The 23483-nt window shown below is 36.0% G+C and overlaps 1 protein-coding gene across 18 annotated transcripts in view; it reads left to right on the forward strand.

Annotated features, from left to right (window-relative positions):
• Positions 1-1816: 1816 nt before the first annotated feature.
• Positions 1817-23483, forward strand: part of LOC106874353 (uncharacterized) — a 98866-nt gene continuing 77199 nt past the window's right edge. For 6 of the 18 annotated variants that reach the window (XM_089338574.1, XM_089338575.1, XM_089338578.1 and 3 more), the window contains exons 1-2: positions 1817-1931; positions 22423-22491. In XM_089338574.1, coding sequence (XP_089194700.1) covers positions 22450-22491 — 42 coding nt within the window. In that variant the 5' untranslated portion in view covers positions 1817-1931; positions 22423-22449. Of the gene's footprint in view, positions 1932-22422; positions 22492-23483 lie in introns of those variants that run through there. The other 12 variants (XM_089338579.1, XM_089338580.1, XM_089338584.1 and 9 more) reach the window with 2 other exon arrangements.

Genomic DNA, 23483 nt, shown 5'->3' on the forward strand with positions numbered 1-23483 from the left:
TCCTTTGACGTCCATGTATACGGAAGTCAACGGGAAGTACGTTCCGCGTTGCAGAATTCCAGGTTAAAGCAATATTTTCAGGAATGCAACGCTTCTGTAACTCAAGGAATGGTTATATTTTGATAGAATATCTGGGCAGGACTTTAAGAGATTATGGAATGGGAATTAATGGCCATTACTGATGACTAATAACACCAATGTTAATCATCAGTGACGGCAGTTGATGGCATTTGTATCCACAGACACAACAGACTATTTCTGCCTTCAGATATGTGAGAGTGTATCTATGCGCGGATGTACGTGTTACCGCTGTGCCTTCGTTATTGAAATACCTTGATTCAATCGGTTCCTGAAAATTACACACACACACACACACACACACACATGGTGATGATGGTGATGATGATGATGATGATTAAATATCTTCGTGCATAGAATTGAAACAAAAATGTTCTTGTGTTTGTATGTTTTGTGTTTATTCGTTTGGTAATTTCGGTGAGAATCAAGAGAAAGAGAAGAAAGCAAGAGTTACATCCTTGGTGCCCCGCCGCTACTGTGCCATATTCGCTTGCCAGTGACGGCTAAGGTTTATACATGTGAGTGCGTTCGTTTTGTGTGTATGCATGTAGGAAATGATGTCCCCTGGTGTGAATGCATCGCGTGTAACATGTGTCTGAGTTACGCAAATGAATGCAACGAATAAATCCGATTTGAATATAATAAACCTCTCATCTTTATGAGAGACCTCAATAAACGGGGTACATACACATTCTATGTACCCTACTGTACCCTACTTCAGTTATATACCTTTGCAATTTAACATTGCAACCGTTGGCTTAAGTACCACCATTCGCCGCTGATGCACGTGCATCCGTGCGTGCGTGTGTGTGTGTGTGTGTTTATTATATATTTATGTATGTGTGTGTATATATATAAATATATATAGATGCATATATGAATGTATGTATATAGATATATATGCATGGATGCATGGATACAGAGGGAGTGTGGAAAGAGATAGTGCGAGATAGCTGCGTAGATAATGGAGTATATTATTACATACAACCTGTATTTCATAAACAAACTACCACCAACACCATCACTACCACCATCATCATCATCGTCGTTATAACCACCACCAACAACAACAACAGCAACAAGAAACCCATCACCACCTCTTCTAGCCCAATACCCTCCACCCTCACCGCTGTACTACCAATTCCACCACTAATACTACATTCGTCAACACTATCACACTGTCTCTGCTGCCACCACCACCATCACCACTGCTACCAATACTACTACAACTATCAATACAAGCATTATTAAAACTACCACCACCACCACCACCACCACTACAAATACCCATCCCCCGTCCTCTCCCTCGCTATCTTCTCATTGACTCACTCCTTCCGTAAACTTGTAAAACTTTCCCCCTCATTCGACTCACTCTTTTACCTCTCTGTCTGTTCGTCTTAGCTCTCTGCCTGCCTGCCTGTCAGCCTACCTGTCTGTTTGCGTGCCTCTCTCTCTCTCTCTCTCTCTCTCTCTCTCTCTCTCTCTCTCTCTTCACCGTCGCCATCTTAACGATTGCTGCCCTTCACCATCCCTATACGTGCATCACGCACACTGTTCTCACACTTCTACTCGCTCGCTCACATCTACTCTCTCTCCCACTCTCACTCCCTCTCCCCCTCTCTCTGTCTCTCTCTCTCTCTGCGCCTTCCATCTGACTGACGTCTCATCTACTGAAATACATCACACTGCTTGGAGTACCCGTTCAGCTCCTTAAATATCCATGCAGTTACAGACCGCCATCGCGCACCATTTTTAGTCAGAGACGTCGGTTGTCAGTCGTAGCAATCGTGGCACATACCATTCCTCAGTTCAACACTCTTCACAAGCTTCTGCTGGACGTTTGGTAGACCGGGGTAAGCCGAACACTAACTTTCTTCTCTTTCTCACGATTTCCAACAATTTTTCCAAACAAACACAAAACGAACGACAATATCAGTTTCAATTCTATACACAAACATATTCAACCATCATCACCATCAGCATCATCAACATCCTCAGCACATTATTACTACTACTACTACTACTATTATTATTATTATTATTATTATTATTATTATTATTGAAATACTGAAATGCTTAGCGGTATTTCGTCTGCCGCTACGTTTTGAGTTCAAATTCTGTCGAGGTCGACTTTGCCTTTCATCTTTTCGGGGTCGATAAATTAAGTACCAGTTAAACACTGGGTCGATGTAATCGACACATCCCCTCCCTCCAAATGACTGCCCTTGTGGCAAACTTTGGAACCATTATTATTATTATTATTATTTATGCGGCGAGCTGGCAGAATCGTTAGCGCATCGGACAACATGTTTAGCACCATTACTTCCGAGTATTTAAGTTCTGAGTTCAAATTCAGCCGAGGTCGGCTTTACCTTTCATTCTTTTGGGGGTCGATAAAATAAATACCAGTCGAGCACTCGATTCAATGTAACCGACTAACCCATCCTCCGAAATTTCGTGCTTTGTACCTAGAGCAGAAATAATAATAATAATAATAATAATAATAATGCCTTGTGCCTATAATAGAAAAGCTCATTATCATTATTGGTGGTGAGCTGGTAGACTCGATAGCCTGACGGGCAAAGATGCTTTGCCCGTCATTCTGTTCGTCTTTACGTTCTGAGTTCAAATTCCACCGGAGTCGATAGAATAAGTACCAGTCAAGCACTAGAGGTCGATTTAATCGACTTCCTCTCCCCGGAAATTGCTGGCCTTGTGCCTAAATTTGAAGTCGTTATTATTATTATTATTATTATTATTATTATTATTATTATTATCATTAATATTGTTGTCATCATTAAGGCGGCCAGGTGGCAGAGTCGTTAGCGCGCCGGACGAAATGCTTAGCGGTATTTTGCCCGTCGCTACGTTCTGAGTTCAAATACCACCATGGTCGACTTTGCTTTTCATCCTTTTGGTGTCGGTAAAATAAGTACCAGTTGAACACTGGGGTCGATGTAATCGACTAATCCCACAAAATTGCTGCCCCTGTGGCCAAATTTGAAACCATTATTATTATTATTATTATTATTATTATTATTATTATTATTATTAATATGAGAAATTGTATATGTCTGAATGGACGGATTCCGTGAGTCGCTCGTAATGGTTGTGGGACTTACTACCTGTGCCGTGTGGTGGGGGAACGCTGCGGCGTAGTCTGTCATAGTGTATTGCCGTGAGTTCGTTTCGTTGAAATATATCCACACACCTCACCGCTGTCCTGGGGCCAAATACCGTTAACATACAAAAAAAAAAAGAAACAAAAAAAAACCCATTCAGAATGAATCAAAATGAAACGACCTGTTACATTAGCAATAATGACGAAAAATGGAGTAAAATATACATATATGTATATATATATATATATATATATATATATATATATATATATATATATATATATATATATATATATATATATGTATGTGTATGTGTGTATATGTATGTATGTATGCATGTATGTATGCATGTATGTATGCATGTATATGTACGTATGTGTGTGTATATGTAAAAATATACATGTAATGTGGCAGATTAAGTATGATTTGATAGAAATGTATGTATATAGTTGCATGAATACATACGTATATATATACATAAAGAAAATTAGTATATATATATATATGGACATGTGTATGCTATAATATGCATATATATGTATAATTCATATACATGATATATATATATATATATATATATATATATATCGAAGAGCTTTGCTCGAAACGTAAAACCACCTTTCGTTCCTTCCTTGAGCGTCTGCTAATACTTTGCATGTACCACGTCCTCGCGTTATTGTTATCTTTTTCTTATTTTTTATACACACACACACACTCACACACACACTCACACATACACACATAATGTATTAGTATAAACTGACAGTTCCCTTCACTCACAAATCTGTGGCTTTGTGTCTTTTACCTTAATATTTGTATAATTACGCTGAAATTATGGCTAATAATCCTTTATTATAATTATTATTATTATTATTATTATTATTATTAATGACGTAAGGGTAACGTTAACCTTGATGTCATTTGAACTCGGAGTGCAGAGAAACGGATCAAATAATGCATTGCATTCCATGCGACTCCCACACGACTCGCCACTTCGCTTCCTCTATCAGTTAGCAACAACAACAACAACAACAATTTCATCTCAGAATGCAGAGACGGACGAAATGCCGCTAAGCATTTTGTCCGACACGCTAACGATTCTACCAGAATAATAGTAATAATTGGGAACAATAACAATAACAAAATCAATAATAATAATAATAATAATTATTATTATTATTATTATTATTATGATGATGATGATGATAATGATAATAGTTTCTGATGTGGGTACAAATTCAACAATTTTGAGGGGAGAGGGAGGCTAATTGATTATTATCAACCCTATGACTGGAACTTAATTTTATTGATCCTCAAAAGAATGAAAGCAAAATCGACTTCGGAGAGATTTGAACTCAGTGCATAAAGAATGCCACTCTACACAGATAGAAACAACTGAACGCCATGCCTCTGCTCATCTACCACTATGAGCACTGGGATTCGGTGCTCCCAGAAATCTCCATAAACATCGTTTGAATGGGGCGAAACCACAAAAACGTACTTCACTCCGGATATATCTGCCTTAAGTTATAATGATATTCTGGTATCATGTTTACCAAAATCTGCTCATTTTCGTGTCTTTCGTATCCCAGCCCTATTTGCTCTTCGGTAACTGGTCCATCAATGTAATATCCTTCACACAAAATAAGCATTATTTTCTTCACGAAGTACTGATCCCTCTTTCGAACGTCTGCGAATTTCATGTCATCTTCACCGCCTTCGTCGTCATCTTTGTTGTAATTTACGCGGTTGTATTTCGGAATCGCCTGTCTTTTCCGATTGGATATCCCTCTTCCTTTTTCCTGTCTTCTGTTTCTATCACACCACCTCTCATAGTCACAATACGATAGTCTAGTTGGTTGTGTATAATTTTCTATAGTAAAAATGACAATAATGTATTAACACTAACAAATTGATACTGCAAAACTAAATAATTATTTTACAGCTAATATTGTTACGCATTTGTATATATGTTATAAATGTTATACACGCCGGTATTTCATCTAAGAGTGTTATAGTCACTTTTATATTAATTGCATAAATTAATTTAGTTATTACCTGGTTATCTTTCGCACAAGATGTTCCGTTTAATGAATTTTACATCAGAACAAGCATTTTCGGCTTAGCTTAAAACGTCGGAGGTATTTGTCACTGAGGGGACCAAATAATTTCGAAACTAACGAATTACATTGTCTTAACTATTGAAATATTGAAAATTAAGGTGGTGAGATGTTAATGAATGTAGCTATCCTTCTGTTGCTAATTTGTACAATTGGAGTGATACAGAACGATTTCTGAAAAGATATTAATAGATTACCAAATAATAATAATAATAGTAATAATAATAATAATAACAACAACAATAATAATAATAATAATAATAATAACAACAACAGCAATAATAATAATAATAATAATAACAACAACAACAACAACAGCAATAATAATAATAATAATAATAATAATAATAATAATAATAATAATAATAACAAGAGCACTCAGAGATCGCAAACCTCCGCCAGGGCAACATCAACATCCTCTCAATGATTAGCCGGAGATGATTTCTTTCAATGAGAATATCTGAAATAAACTCGATTGACCTCACAAACGAGAATACTAAAAACAAACCCGACCGCTCTCAAAAATTAAGTAAAAAAACCCGGAAAAATAATCCAGAATCCTTGTCCAGTACCAGGTTGATCCCAAAATCTAATCAGTTCGTGCCAGTCACGTGGCCAAACATCCCTGAAAGTTTCATCCGAATCCATCCAGCAGTTCTGGAGATATCTTGTCCATGGACAAACAAACAAACAGACAAACACGACTGAAAACAATACCTCCGCCTTCGCTAAGGCGGAGGTAATAATGATGATTTCATTTATTTCCCACCAGGGCGAAGGATAATAACAACCACCACCACCACCACCATCATCGGTTACATAGATACATGCGCATTCTCGCAGATATAGATAGCTGAATATATACGTATATGTGTGTTAGTATATATATATATATATATATATATATATATATATATATATATATATATATATATATATATATATATATATATATATATATATATATATATATGTGTGTGTGTGTGTGTGTGTGTGTGTGTGTGTGTAAAATCAAAATAAGCAACAGGATATCAAGTAGTGATGCAGTACGACCGTTTCAAGCGGCTCCATTTAATTGAATAATGCAATCATTACATCAATGTAAATGCAATGCCATCTTCAGCTGCACAAATAAATAAATAGAATTTTAACCAGTCGGACACATTCATATAATTTTTCACAAATTTTCTTGCTCTGTTAAAATCATATTAATGTGTCCGGCTGGTTAAAGTTCTATTTATTTATTTGTAGAGCTGATGACGGCACTGCATTTAAATTGATGTAATGATTGCATTGTTCAATTAAATGGAGCCGCTAGAAACGGTCGTAGTGCATCACTACTTGATATCCTGTTGCTTATTTTGATTTTATTCACCTTACTTCGAGCTGTGCGGATAATACCGGACTGACTTGGTGCTTCAACTTAAGTACCAAATTCAAGTGAATCTCAATCATTTCTTACACACACACACATACACACACACACACACACACACACACACACACATACAGGCACATACATAAGCAAGCACATACATACATGCTTACATGTAACTTCCGTCGTTCGATCAACTGAACTATCAACCCTTGTTATAGTATAAATGGCTGTGTATTCCACAGATATTTGTACCCTTAATTCAGTGGCCATCATCCCGGGTGGTAGCCCACTTCTGCTTGGGAACGTTGTGGTTTCATTAGGTAGCGTTGTGAGGGTCCTGGATGCTATAAGAGAAGTCGTGTTTTTTCTCAAAAATAATATATCTTAACCAGATACGATACTTTTAATTTAAACACCTTTTAAAAAAAATCTTCGTCAGGATTTAAATTTGAGTAGGAAGGATATTGTATTGTCAATGAGCAGAAACATGACTGACAATGTACCAAGGCCCAATATAATTTCATTATAAAAATCCTCGCCTTCTTTAGTAGTTTAGCAGATAGATAGATAGATAGATAGATAGATAGATAGATAGATAGATAGATAGATAGGCAAAAAAATAAAAATTTCCCTTTGTTTTTAACGGTCATTTTTCACAGGAATTTTCAAAGGCCAGATAGCTGAAGAGATGTTAGCGTGGGCTCCCACCCTGGCATCCGAAACTCGGAGTTTTATCATGGCTACTGAATAAGTGTCACATATTTTACAGAGAAATTCCTCTATTTGCATAATATCGAGATCTCCTTCTTTCCTTTGTTGTCCTTCCTATCAATATATATATATATATATATATATATATATATATATATATATATATATATACCGGAGTAAGCACATAAATGGGCAACAAGGTGGAAAAAAGAGTACTCAAATACCAGAGGTAGAGTAATACAGATATATATATATATTTCTTAGCACTAGTTTGGATCCGGTTTGTTATAAATAATCCCTTACGAAGAAATTAAACCTTCATTACTTGTATGTGTGTGTGTGTATATATATATATATATATCTATCTATATATATATATATATATATATATATATATATATATATATATATATATATATATATATATGTGTGTGTGTGTGTGTGTGTGTGTGTGTGTGTGTGTATATATATATGCATACACACACACACACATATTAGTTGTGTCGTTACATTATTCTTTAATGCATTCTGTTTAATGGTCGCCCCAAATAATATACAATTCTAAAACACCTATCCCAGCGTACTTTGTTTTAACGTGGTTCAACCCTAATATTATTAATTAATACGACGACCTTCAAGGTACCAAGAACAGTTAGGTAGGTTGCATGTATTATCTACTCGAGGGTAGCACTAAGTTTCAACCTGCACTGGTAATTGATACGATCTTCAAGATATCTGTACCAGCTATTAATATTCCAGCTTCCCTCGTATTAGGTAATTGGATAGATTCTATAAGGAGTCGGTATATGTATATTGATGGTGGAGGCTGGCGGTAGATGATATACGTATGTTGGTACAGGGGCTGGCGTGGGATATCAATATCGGCGGGGAGGGCGATATCACTATTGTCAGCTGATAGTTGTATAATGTATGTAAATCTAGGACGGCAATTAACATACTATTCGTTCCTTGCAGTCAGTGATGTAGTGTGATGGTAATCTCACACCTTGCTAAATCTGCAGCCCGGTTTCGATTCCCAGTTGGATTGTATTCAGTTTATTTATATCACAAATAGTTTTAGAGAATACTGTGAAGAATTCCGGTCAGTGGGCTTTGTTGCATCATAGATCTAATTTCAAATTCCATCAGGGAACATGAAATTTTTCTTTTTTCTCAATTTGGGGATAATATCTGAACCAGCTTTTCAAGTGACCCTAAACCTTCCACACCTGTGCCAATTGGCAGAGGTCCTAGAAAAATGATGACGATATCATAGCCTACGTGGTCTAACTACATAAGTCGGTATTTTGGTTGCGTTATTTGTAATGCGTCATCTTTACTGGGGAGGAGAGGGAATGTTGTAGACGGGTCTATAGGAAAGGTCCCTCTTTAATTTTTTCCGTGTTAGTATTTGAAAACACCACTGAAATCAAGGAAACACTCATCGACAATCCACGACGCCGTCTCCTCCCTCTGCCTCCATTCAAAAACTCTCTCTATCTCTCTCTCTCTCTTTCTCTCTCTCTCTCTCTCTCTCTATCTATCTATCTATCTATGCCTGTCTCTCTTTCTCTGTCTCTCTCTACATATATGTATGTATGTATGTATGTATGTATGCGCATTTGCGCGCGCGTGTGCGTATGTGCGTATGTGTTTGTGTGTGTGTGTAGTTCAACTTCAAACACTTCATCTGCCTGTTGCGGTTCAGCATCCATTTGCATTTGGAACATCCATTTGCATACGATGCAAAGAACCACAATGGCGAAATGTACATAGGAGACGTGATATAAACTGCATTTACTATGTATCATATATATATATATATATATATATATATATATATATATATATATATATATATATATATATATATATATATATATATATATATATATATATATATATATATATATATATACATATATATATATATGTATATGTATATAAAACATACTAGCCGTGTCGTTACATTATTCTTTAATATATTCTATGATTCTAAGATATCCTTGGCCTGGATTTTTACCACCTCTGAGGTCACCCCCTCCCCCGCCCGCTATGAAACATATGTAACCCGGATCTTACCTACTCCATTCCGTAACTCTTGTATATATATATATATATATATATATATATATATATATATATACATATATATATAAGGTTATGCATGAAGACCAATCATGCAATATCATTATGTGTAATCACACTAAGCCTTGAACCTATGAACATGTATATGTATACATACACACACACATACACCCCCACACCCACTCACACACCCATATAAAAAAATTTTGGAAATAAATATTTTTTTTAAATATCGAAGTTTAAAAGAAAGGCTGAAATATGTCATCAGCGAAATCTAAAATGTTTTTGAAAAGTTTTGTATAAGTTTGTATTGTTATATATGTGTTAATGGGTATGAATGTCAGTGGGCACGCGTTTTCAAGCGTGCCTGTACGTTCGTATAACTCCATGTATGTGTGTGCGCGTGACTGTCTTTGTGTGTGTGTGTGTGTGTGTGCGCGCGCGCGTGCATGTGTCTGCACATACAGACATGTGTGTGCGTACGTGTGTGCTGATATACTGCAGGTTTAACAAAGCCTTTGAAATCCAAGCCACAGAATGACATGTAATATGTGATAAACAGTTATAGACACCCACACTGAGAGAGAGGTGGGTGTGGGGAGGTAAGGGAAGAGACATGATATCCAGTAACCCACAGCTGATATCTAATTTGTCACCACCACATGTACTGATATCTAAAAATATCTGCACACCGCTTGAACGCGTGCCTCAGTCTCTCTCACGGTCACTTTATTTCTCATTTGATAACAGAAAACTGCTTACAAAACAGATTCACTCCCAGACTAGTATAATTAGAGATACATGCACGCACACGCGCGCGCGCACGCACACACACACACATATGTATATGTACATCTATATATATATGTATATGTATATGCATATATATATATATATGTATATATATATGTATGTATATATATATATGTATATATATATATATATATATGTATATGTATATGTATATGCATATATATATATATATGTGTGTGTGTATGTATATTTTAATTATTAGTATAATATATGTATATATTAATTATAATTATAAGGGGTGAATATAGTATAACATATATATATATATATGGGAGAATTTACGAAAAAGACAACAACAGACGAGGACAGGTGGTGTAAATAACAATATATATATGCAGAACCTCACAAGGCTTGAACCTTTGGATTAGATGTTCAATCTCACGAGAAAGAAATTTGAAACGAATCTGGAGAGAAATAGAAGAATCAACTCTGAAACTGTTCTGGTATTTTATTAATCAATCCTGAAAGGATAAAAGACAAAGTTGATCCTGGCGAATTTGAACTCTGAACGTAGAGAGCTGGAGTAAAAGTCACAGGGTATTCAATACGATGTTCTGATGATTCTACAAATTTCCAGCCCTGATGTTCATATGATGCATGTGGTGAAAGGAAGTGAAATATTTTTGAGCCGGGATTTAAACCGTGACTCACTATTTGGTTTGCAGAGAGCGAGCTCAACTCTTGTTCTACGTCATTTGTCATTCAACAACACATCACCATTAAGATAACCATTTGCCAGAATGGTTAGAACGTCGAATACATTGATGTGCTGTAATAGTTGTGGCTCTTTATGTTATGGGTTCAAGTCCCACCGACGTCAACTTTACTTTTTATCATTTCGGCTCCGATAAATAAAGTACCAGTGCCGTTCTGGGGCTGATATATATATATATATATATATATATATTAGTCTGTATTTTAGTTTATTCATCTGTCGCATCCTGTCGAGCAATAACTATGGTATTTAAAGTCAGGTATGTCTACTGCCTCTGGGGTTGTTTTTTTTCCCAAGTTCACTTTTTCAAAGTTCCGAGTTGGCCAAAAATGCCGAAATCAATGTAACCAATTATATCCCTAAAAGCGTTGCCCTGATATGGCCACGAAATAATTAGAGAGGTCAATGTAACTCGTGCTCCAGCACGGCCATATTTCACTGAAAACTTCACCAAGAATGGAAATAATATAATGTAATATTGGTGATGGCGCGTGGCCTAGTGGTTACAGTGTTGTACACATGATCAAGCGATCGTGGGTTCGTCCCCGGACAGAACAGCGTGTTGTGTGCTTGAACAAGACACTTCATTTCATGTAGCTTTGCGGGTGGGAGATCGGCAGAATCATTGGCACATCGACAGAGGTGCTTTGCGGTATATTTTCCGGCTCTCTACATTCTGAGTTCAAATCCTATCTGCCTGGAGAATGCAAAGCGATACCTCTTCAGTATTTATCCCAAGTCTAGTCATGGATGACCGTAGCTACAGTAGTCTACTTAACGGTGACAAGGGAGGGTACGGGTCCTCTCACGTCGTATAGAGCGTGCTGGAGAAGGTTCACATGTACAGGGCCTGATCAAGGGAGGACCGCCGTTGGATATCATATTGAACAAAACTGATATTTTAAAGTTATTTAAAATGGACTAAAATCAAAATTTTAGGGTGTTATTCGTTCTGGTAATGAAACTAAGTTTTAAATTAGTTTTTATTGATTTGATAACATTTGAGAAATTTATTAATAAGTAATCAGTGTCACCGACTTTTGGTTCAGAAACCTTGCACTTTAATTCGAAGGGAGTAGAAGAATACTGAAAGATCCCATAGTTTTTTGTTTTTTTAAGTGGGGCGAGAAAATCCTGGAGGAGAATTGAACTCACAACATTGAACGAAGTAATACAATATCATAACTGTTCGACCATTGCACCTGTGAAGTTCTAAATTACTATGAGTAAACAAACGCCTTAAAAACACGCTAAATATAACCAGAGGTAGAGACTGAGAGGATGTATATATTATATATCAGCCGAATGGATATTATCAGTCATAAAATGACTATTAATAGCGAGCAGATACAGTGACTGATGTACATCAATGGCTGTTTGTATACGCGCGTGTGTGTATGTGTTTATATATATATATATCCTGTACGAAAAGGACTATTTTTAGTGTGAGGTTAAAGAGCCGAGCTAGAGAAAGATATTTGATATTAAGAGAAGATAAACTAAAATACGATAAACAGATGAGCTGTGATGTAAGTGGGGATCTATGTTAAACGTTCGCTTCGGCCCTGATGTGTAGGTGTCCGGTTTATGTAAATAATATGATAATTAGGCTTAAGGTGTATCTCAATGAAATTGGTCTTACGTACCAACAGACGTCACGCATATACCACAATCTATACATTTTACATATGTGTGTGTGTGTGTGTGTGTGTCTGGAAGAAAATAACAATAGATTTGTTGTTGATAAATGTTTTATATTTAAAAATATATATTCTATCAATCCTCTTTATAAGAAGTATTCGCTTGTATATTTGCTTATCTCTACGCAATTATAAATATGGGTGTCTTATATTTGTATGGCTGAGAATGTGAGTGTGTTTGCATGTTTCTGTGTGCGTGTATATATATATATATATATATATATATATATATATATATATATATATATATATATATATATATAGAGAGAGAGAGAGAGAGAGAGAGAGAGAGAGAGGGAGAGAGAGAAAAAGAGAGAGAGAGAGAAAAAGAGAGAGAGAGAGAAAAAGAGAGAGAGAGAGAAAAAGAGAGAGAGACATGCATATATATATATATCTATATATATATATATATATATGCGGTTATCTTCATAAGCTTTGGTTCTGTTCACAGCTGATCGCTACAGACTGTGGTCCTTTGCTGACTCTTCCCATTTCCTTTAATCGATGGAGAATTCTTTAAGGATATTTTTAATATTGGGCCGTAAAGCGCAGCTTTCGATGTTCTATTCTCCTTCTTTCTTCTACTTGTTCTACACGCAACACTTGTTTGAGAATTCAGGAGTTATCCTTTCGTGTAACATTCCTTATAAAAATCTGTGTCATCTTCATCTAAGTATCGTGTAGAGTGAAGAGACTTGTGCTCTTCGGAGTTCATTTTTTTTTTTTTGCTATTTGAGGCAAAGGATCTTTCTTAAAGAGCGCACTTGGAAGCTGTCTTCTCTCTCTCACTTTCATTATAACTTTAGAGAACACATGTCGAGTAGATTAGAATCATCGAAGTCTTTGTTATAAGCTTGTCATTTTTACACAGCGTTTTGTGAAGTTTCCCGAATACTGATGCAACTTTGCCAATTCTTCCGTTCATCTAGAGATAACGTACTGGATATTTCAGATCGCATCACAAGAAAACAAACTTTCTAACATTATTTAGAATATCTCCACGCAGTTGGACAACCGGAGCTGACTCTATTCCATCGATATCACCTCCGTTCTCTTGATATTAATGGTCAACGTGAAAAGACCACAAGGTGTGGTGAGGTTATCAGTTTTTGGAATGCAGCATCGCTATGGGAAGTGAGTGCAGCAGCATCGACAAAAAATAATACATTTATTAAAATTTCCGTGGTCAGTCGTTCGATTCCGACATCGCAAGTTCAACGGAGAACAATCCCCTATAGGCCTAACATAGATTCTATCATCTTTTCCTTTGAATTTATGTTACCTTCACCTGAATACATGATGAAAAAAGTAGTCTAAATTATATATATGTATATTCTCAGACAGAATACATTTTGTCGGAATAACGATTATTTATTTCATAGAAAAATAAATACCAGTTAATAGACATATATAATTAATTTGGCAAACATTTACTGATAAATGAATACACTAAATGTGTGTGTGTGTGTGTGTGTGTGTGTGTGTGTGTGTGTGTGTGTGTGTGTGTGTGTGTGTGTGTCTGTGTGTGTATCACATGCGTACTATATATAACGAGAGATTGTGTATTTGTATCGAAATGATCCAACCATCTGTTGCTGGTATATTGCATTAAGATTCTCTGTATGTGGGTATAATATAATACATCTATGCCTGTATGCATGTGTTTGTATATACATATGTATGTGAGCGTGTGTGCATGTGTGTGTGTGTGTGTGTCTATAGATATATACATACACGCGCACAGACATATATATATATATATATATATATATATATATATATATATAACTAGGATGCTATATATCTTAATACTGTTCTGCTTCTGCAATCAGCAGCTTCCCGGTGATGCTGATTCCAGTTCAGGTGTTTCAACATACAAACAACATCAACAACAACAATATTAACAACAACATGAACGTACTTAAGATAACATGAAACGGATCGAGAAACGTTGTCAACATCAAAGGTTTTGGGAATTTAATACCCTGAACTTTGAGGAATCCAGGTCTTCGCACATGCGCGTGCGGGCAAACACACACATCACGGGCGTACGTGCAAGCAGATAGAGGCATGCTCCCGGGACACACAGACACACACACACACACACACACACACATCCAAGTAGTCGAGGAGGCATATGATCCAACAATCAACTCAGTAGCATTTTCTGTGAGTATTTGGTTAATAAGGTACTCTAAAAGAATGCCAGCGATACTAATTTTCCATCAACCAATCAATAAAATAAATAATACAATGTTAACTTCTTTATTCTGATATTAAACACTCTGTAAATCTAATTTATATAACAAGACGCTGCGAATTTATCGTTGAGTAATAAATTAATATGATTGGAGAGTATTTAATTAAGTTACGTACGTTTCCATAGAATGGTTACTTATTCGCTTATTAATATATTACATAATAGAATAAAATAAACAGTCCATTTCGTCAGACATCAATTTACATTCAAAATATAGTTAAAATACATTTTGCTAATAAACTGATATCTGAAGAAATGGTTTAGTTATAGTGTTCTTGTATGTAATATAATTATAAACAAGATAAATTCCGATTCTATGGAAATGTATATAACATAATTAAATATTTGACCCTATTCATATTCATTTATACACACACACATTTCCAATCTATCAGATCTGTATACATAAGATAGTTGTCAACGGCCATCACCTTTCGTGACCTTCAAATCTATTCTTCACTCTGTAACCGACAGCTTGAACTCTACAGACACATAACCAATGAAGTCCTAGTATCCTACATCACATTCCAGTTAGCTGTTGCTTTTCAGAACTTCTCCCAAAGTAATTTTGTAGTTCTTCACTCATGTAGATCCTTCTGCTCTTCCACCCTCCGATTCTCAGAATTCCCTCGTTAGTCCTAAGCTAATTAAGATATCCCTGTATTTCTTATCTCTGCGTATTTGCAGTCTGAATTGACAAGCTGTATATTCCTCTTTATTTTATCAACTCAGACTTAGAAGTCTGTCTCTAAGCTACGCAGTTCATGAGGCCAGACCCTGTCTGGGTTTTCAGGCTGTTTAGAACGTCTCCTAATCGTGATGGCAGTCCATCGCAAGTATAAACCCTAGATTCCGCCGGCACCGATGTTGAGATAAATCAAATCGAACACCGTGGACTGAAGTACCTTATTCAAAGACACACAACTTTCCTGCCGGCCCGTGAATTGAACTCACAACCTAACGATCGTGAGTGCAACATCCCAACCCCTAAGTTACGTGCCTTCCCTCTTTCAACTCAGATGTACCAAAAATAAGTCCCTCCCCAATGATGTCATCCGAATTCTAACTCAGAAAATACTTAAACTCTCAGAAGTCAACAGACTTCAGCAAGGCAATAACTGTGCTCCAGAATGGCCGTTGGTTATGCTAATATTATTGAGGATAACTGTTAAAAGAAGACAAAACTTCATTCACCAATACACTACAAGCGCTAACTTTCCTACACAGTTCGTCCTTTCCTTGTACGCTCCATTGGTGTTTCATCCGTCGACGATTAACTGAACACACAGATTATGTTGATCTCGTTTAAACCATTGGGATTACATTGGATTCATTTCATAAACCATTTTGGAATTCCTAGTTATGTATGTAGAAACGTATTTTACGAATGAACGGTTCCAATATGGAATAAATTGGTTTGCCAAGGGGAAGATGGAAACTCAGACGTTTCCGGCAGAACCACTCGTCGGAATAAGACAAATGGTTTCTGTTTATAGTCACTAATTGCCAAAACAGACGATTGTATGATTCTTTGGATCCTATTGCACGCGCACTTTACCATTCCATCATTGTTTTATAGATTTCAAGATACTTTAAGAATATTGGCAACAGGTGTGTGTGGCAATATAAAATCGTATTAGTTATATATATTATAACATCTGATTTTATGCCAAATTATATATGAAAGCAATTTAATATTAAACTGAACAATCGTTTACATCTTTTGAGCCTGAGAGCTGGCAGAATCGTTAGCACGCCGGGTGAAAAAGCTTAGCGGTATTTCGTCTGTCTCTACGTTCTGAGTTCAAATTCCTCCGAGGTCGACTTTGCCTTTCATCCTTTTGGGGTCGATAAATTAATTACCAGTTGTGGACTGGGGTCGATCTAATCGATTAGCACCCTCCCCCAAAATTTCGGGCCTTGTACCGAGAGTAGAAAAGAATATTAAAACTGAAGGCAAGCTGGCAGAATCGGTAGCACGCCGGGTAAAATGCTGAGCGGCGTTTCGTTTGTCTTTACGCTCTGAGTTCAAATTCCGATGAGGTCGACTTTGCCTTTCATCCTTTCGGGTCAATAAAATAAGTACCAGGGCCGATGTAATCGACTTAACCCCGCCCCCGAAATTGCTGGCCTTGTGCTGAAATTTGAAATCAATATTAACCTGAAGGATTATTCCATAAGTTTTTGTGAAATATATATCTTTAAAATTTTTACAAGAGTAACTTCGAAGTTTCTGCATGCTCTCCTTCATTAGACTGTCTAATAAAGGTGAGCCAGCCGAAACTTCGAAGTCACTGCCAATAATTTTCTTCAAACAGTTAAGACATCTCCACATAAGAGTGTACACGAACGTGTTGAATATAATTGTACACACCTATATTTCAATCAACTCCTCTTCGTGTTTCTCCAGTTAATATATGTGTGCGTGTGTGTGTATGTGTGTATGTGTATGTGTGTGTATGTGTGTATGTGTGTATGTGTATGTGTGTGTGTATGTGTGTATGTGTATGTGTGTGTGTATGTGTGTATATGCGTATGTGTATGTGTGTGTATGTGTATGTGTGTGTGTATGTGTGTATATGCGTATGTGTATGTGTGTGTGTGTGTATGTGTGTGTGTGTGTGTGTGTGTGTGTGTGTGTGTGTGTGTGCGACTGAGTAGAGTGTAGAAATTTATCCTAATTAATCCTTCCGTTCGTTCCCATCAACAGCAACATTGGAATACCAAACTGGGAATGACGGTTTCTATTGTAATGAAGACACGGCGAAGGCCTGGGGGCAGGGATGGCGGTGTCGGAAGCTTGAAACGAATTCCAAGTTGCCAAGTTCTATTATAAGTGGTAGACTGCCAACTTCACCTGTGGTGGGGGTGGGGGTGACGGCGGCGGTGGCGGCGTTGGTGGTGATTGAAGTGAAGATATTAAGATGCCGCTGAAGATGACGAGCGGAATGTTGCCAGCTCCTCGTTCGGTGGCATCACTGACTGATAGCGCAGCTTGTCTTTGATTTAGTGGTTAAACAGTCTTGTTGCACACCTGGGCTGCATATGGCATAGAAATGTATACGGATATACGTACATATAGACGTACACAAATACGTACATACACATACATGCGCACACTAATATATATATATATATATATATATATATATATATATATATATATATATATATATACATATATATATATATATATATATATATATATATACATATATATATATATATATATATATATATATATATATATATGTATATATATATATATATATATATATATATATATATATATATATATATATATAGTTTGTATATTTATATGCATACAGTCACAGACATACATTTGTCTGTGATTGTATATGTGTGTGTGTGTGTGTTTCTATACATATACATAGAGATTTATACATACATAATTTCCCACATCCATGCATACATACTTAAGTCCATATGCAAATGTCTAAACACGCAACTGTATGTAATCATACACATTCATAAGCAAAATATACAGATCTGCACAAACTTTTGAACATATACACACATACATGCACAAATTCCCTGCTAATGTTGGGATTCTAATGGAGGAACCATGGATCTGGGCTACAAACTGGATCTTCCTTCATTGGTAAAGTATCTAGAAATAAAACTAAATGATAACACACGTATATATATATATGTATGTATGTATGTATATATATATATATATATATATATATATATATATATATATATATATAAGCATAATAGGGTTACTCTAAACTTTTGAAGAGTATGAATTTATAGTAAAGATAGTGACTTCCAAGTTTCCGTCAGCTAAGCCAACATTGACAGTGCCATGGCCCCCTTCGGTCATGAAAGATCATGGGGCTGCACCTCGAAAGTTTCCCAACCAGCCTTCCCTCTCCACGTCACCGATGTTATCCAAGGGGAAAGGCAAAAGGGGGCCGATACAGTTTGGCGCCAGTGACGTCGCAATTCGTTTCTGCAACTGAGTGAACTGGAGCAACGTGGAATAAAGTGTCTTGCCTAAGAGCACAACTCACAACCTGGTCCGGGAATCGAACTCACTACCTCGTGATTGTGAGACCGATGCTCCAACCACTAAAGCCTTACTTGTAGTGTGCGAAATTCCTATTTTGCACTTATGTATTGCACATAAAAATGAAGAGATTATTTTCGTTACTGAATAGAAAATTAAAATATGTGCAGTTTACTTGTTTATAGAGACACGATGTCGTAATCCGGAAGCTAGGCGTGACATAAAGAGAATCACAGCCATTGTTTCGAATATCGTTAATTCAGTTATTATTATCATTATCATCATCATCATCATCATCATTATTATTATTATTATTATTATTATTATTATTGTTATTATTATCATCATTATTATTATTGAAGGCGGCGAGCTGGCAGAGTCGTCTGCACGCCAGGCAAAATGCTTAACGGTATTTCACCCGTCTTTAATTTCTGAGATCAAATTAAACCGAGGTCGACTTTGCTTTTGATCCTTTCGGGTTCGATAAATCAAGTACCAATTGAGTACAGGGATCGATGTAATCGTCTACACCCCTCCCGCCAAATTTCAGGCCCTTGGGCCTATAGTAGAAAGGATTATTATTATTATTATTATTATTATTATTATTATTATTATTATTATTATTATTATTATCATTATCATTATTATTATTATTACCTAAACTCTCACACAAAATGATCGACGTAACCGAATATGAAATTTAAAAATCGGAACCGATCTGTTATAAGACTAAATATATTCTTCGAATAGAGTCCGAACGTATTTCAAGGCAAAAATTTTAGTAACGTGTGTGTGTATGTGTGTGTGTGTGTGCGTGTGTGTGCGTGTGTGTGTATGTGTGTGTGTGTGTGTGTGTGTGAGTGTGAGTATGTGCATATATATGTATATGTGTGCATATACACGTATATACATATACATAGATATATACATATATATATATATATATATATATCCACACACACACACACACACACACACATATTACAGAGTCGGTATATAAAACCCTATGAAATATCTGGCTGAAGCATTACTCAACACCAACAGAAGTTTGCTTTCCCTCAATTCTATATTATTACTCTTAGAATTTCACTCTTTCTTCCACATCCTGTATGTTGTTAGCATTTCGAATTATCTGTGTGTGTATGATTGTGTGTACGTGTGTGAGTGAGCGAGTGTGCGCATGCGTGATTGAGCGGAGATACGATAACAGAAACCAGGAATGTTTAGTTTAAGAACCAGGTATGCAGCTGATGTGTGTGTGAGAGGCGAGGTGGTTGCGGTGGGGGCTAGGAAGCGATGCGGAATGGGGCTTGTGTGTGTGTGGGGGGGGGGGGTCAGGGGTATAAATTTCGAAGCTGCTAGGTGTGTGTTGCAAACCCGCCAAAAATAGCGAGTGTGCAGCGCACACCTAAGCTTTCTCACGTAATAATAGTATCAGCGATCTTAATGAGGGACTAATTTTTCTGTCCCCTCTTATGAAATATTAGGCAGCAATTCTGAAACAGCACTGTACACCCTACAACTAATTCTCTTAAAATACTGGGTGCATCACGGTTTAATGAGAGACTGATAGATGTATAGGAGAGAAGTGTGGTAACATTTCACAAGTATAAATCTTCTGTTTGTTTTCGAGGTGGGAATTTGGATGTATAAATTCATTGGAAATTCTTTAACTGCAAAGAATTGTTTTTATACCGATTCTGTAGTTGCAGTAACATGAAAGAATCTGGGAGTTAACCATAATAATTGAGACTAACTGAAGTTAGTTTGGGTTGAGAAGAGGGCGCGAGTGTAATACTTGTGGAGACGAAGATTAATTCAAGTCTTCGTTGTCCAGCGCAGGCAGATCATGCAGACTTAAGGGTATGCATATGTTGGGGCATGTGTGTATGTTTACGTGTATATGTGTCTGTTTCTGTGCGCGCATTGTGTGTGTGTGTGTGTGTGTGTGTGTGTGTGTGTGTGTGTGTGTGTGTGTGTGTGTGTGTGTGTGTGTGTGTGTGTGTGTGCTTGATGATTGTTTGTGTCCAACACTCCGACTGCTTCATTTCAATCCGTCTCTGAAACTTGATTTCTGTGAGACTTAAATTCAGTTCCGGTTCCTCAGTTTACCTTAACTTGGCGAATCTGAAAACATTAAATCATTCAAATCCTTGTTTTTTTAATGTATAAACTTTTATTTGCCACCGATTTTGGTGACGCGGACTGTCCCGAATTCAGTTCTAATCAGGGAAGAGTAACTGAAAATTTCTACTTCCTGAAACTCAATGAGTCGTTGGTTCACCAATTAAGACTTGAGATTCATATAGCAAAAAGAAATCTTTGGGGTTAAGTGACTTTTGCATAACCCCGTAGTCACCGAACGCTACTTAGGGGAGGAAACGAAATCGGAATCGCAGGCTGAGTTACCATTTTATAAAGTGAACAACGGGATCTGATGAAATCGGCGATGATGATCTGTATCAGTAATTAGGGAGTATAAGCAGTTTAAAAGAGGAGCTGATGAAACTAGTAATGATATCTATCAACAATTAGTAAGTTGATACAGTTTAAAAGTAGCAGAAGTCGGTTTACAGTAAGGAAGAGAAAATGTCTGAAGTTTTTATCAATTTCCTACGAAACTACAAAGTTTGGTTTTTGTATAATGCTGTCTGTCATTGTTTAAGGTTGTAACTTGCTTCGAACTTCTGGAAGCTATTAATACAGATATTGATGTGGATATTAGCAAACTTTCTTCTGATTTATAGTCGACTGTGTTGTCCTATCGATAAATATTTAATCTTAACGATGTTTGTAAAAGTTCATCCAGTCACTTCTCTATCAGAGATTCAATCATTCATTTCACACATTTATTCATGTGCATGCACACTCACGCATACACACACACACGCACACACACATACAGACTCATAAATGTATTTTTGATGCTAAGTACAAAATATCTTGTTAATGATATGTATGTATATATATATATATATATATATATATATATATATATATATATATATATATATATATATATATATATATATATATATATATATATATATTGTTATAGCCAGTGTATAACTAACACACCGATACTTTTTAGTTTTATCAATAGTTCATGACAGAATTAATAGTCCTCAATCGTCAGACAATATAGTCAAAAACCTTTAACGAAGGTACAGCAACTATTGTCATGTATATATATATATATATATATATATATATATATATATATATATATATATATATATATATACATGGTAATCAGCCACCACCAGAATGTGTAAGAGTGAAAAAAATTTTTAAATGACAGAAAAGAAGAAAGAAGCTACCATTTTGATGGGGAGAAAACTTTTCTATTTCTTCATGAAACTGGGTCTTTATCTGTTTTCGCCTTCTTGTTCCCTTACCAGGTATAAACAGCTTCTCAGACGATAAATATGAAGCGAAGAGTGCGCACCCTACAACCGGGGTATTTGGTGGTAAGGGCCGACATTTTCAGCGTTCAATCTACCACTGTTCTTCTTGTTCTTGTTGCTACCAGCACACACCGTTATTACTGTTCTAGCTGTTACTGTTATTCTTGTTGAAAATCATGTTTTGCTCTGTTCAGTATTAAATTGAATGTTCCATGTTTTTGCAGTAAAAAAAAAAAAGAACAAAAAAAAACACGGGAATCATTTGGCATCACGTGATCACCATGCGATTTTGGATTTTTGCGGTTGTTTGTTTTAGCACTTTTTGGACAATAAAGCATTTCACCAGTGAGAAGCCAACAACGTGAGAAACTGTGACATGTTAAAACTAAATAAACGTTAGGATAAACACATTCACATACAGAGCACAATCAGTTCGTGTTAATAAAAGCTTCAAAATCACACAAGTACACATATGAGTTGAGCTGAGCTCATTGCAATCAGATATGCAACTTTTTTATACCTGCCTCGCTCAGCATATGAACGAACTCAAGTATTTTGTGCTTTATATTTGATGAATTCTAAAACCTTTTAACATGAGCTGACGGTGCTCTATACTTGTAGAAATGTAAAAATTTCTATATAACCCCTACATACATACACTACTCCATATATATATATATATATATATATATAATACTATTTTGTAATGGGTAGATCTTAATCCATATGTCTGCTTCTTTGTCCGCTACTACCTAATACTTGTGCATAACAAATGTAGGATGCTTATACAATACAGATATACACACACACACACACACACACACACACACACACACATACACACACACACACACATATATATATATATATATATATATATATATGTGTGTGTGTGTGTGTGTGTGTGTGTGTGTGTGTGTGTGTGTGTAAATATTCATATATACATAGATAATACATACATACATACATATATATATATATATATATATATATATATATATATATATATATATATATAAAGAAAGAAAGAAAGATATATATAGAGAGAGATTTAA

This window comes from Octopus bimaculoides, chromosome 20 (genome assembly GCF_046866305.1).
Source record: "Octopus bimaculoides isolate indiv1 chromosome 20, ASM4686630v1, whole genome shotgun sequence".
Lineage (NCBI taxonomy): Eukaryota > Metazoa > Mollusca > Cephalopoda > Octopoda > Octopodidae > Octopus > Octopus bimaculoides.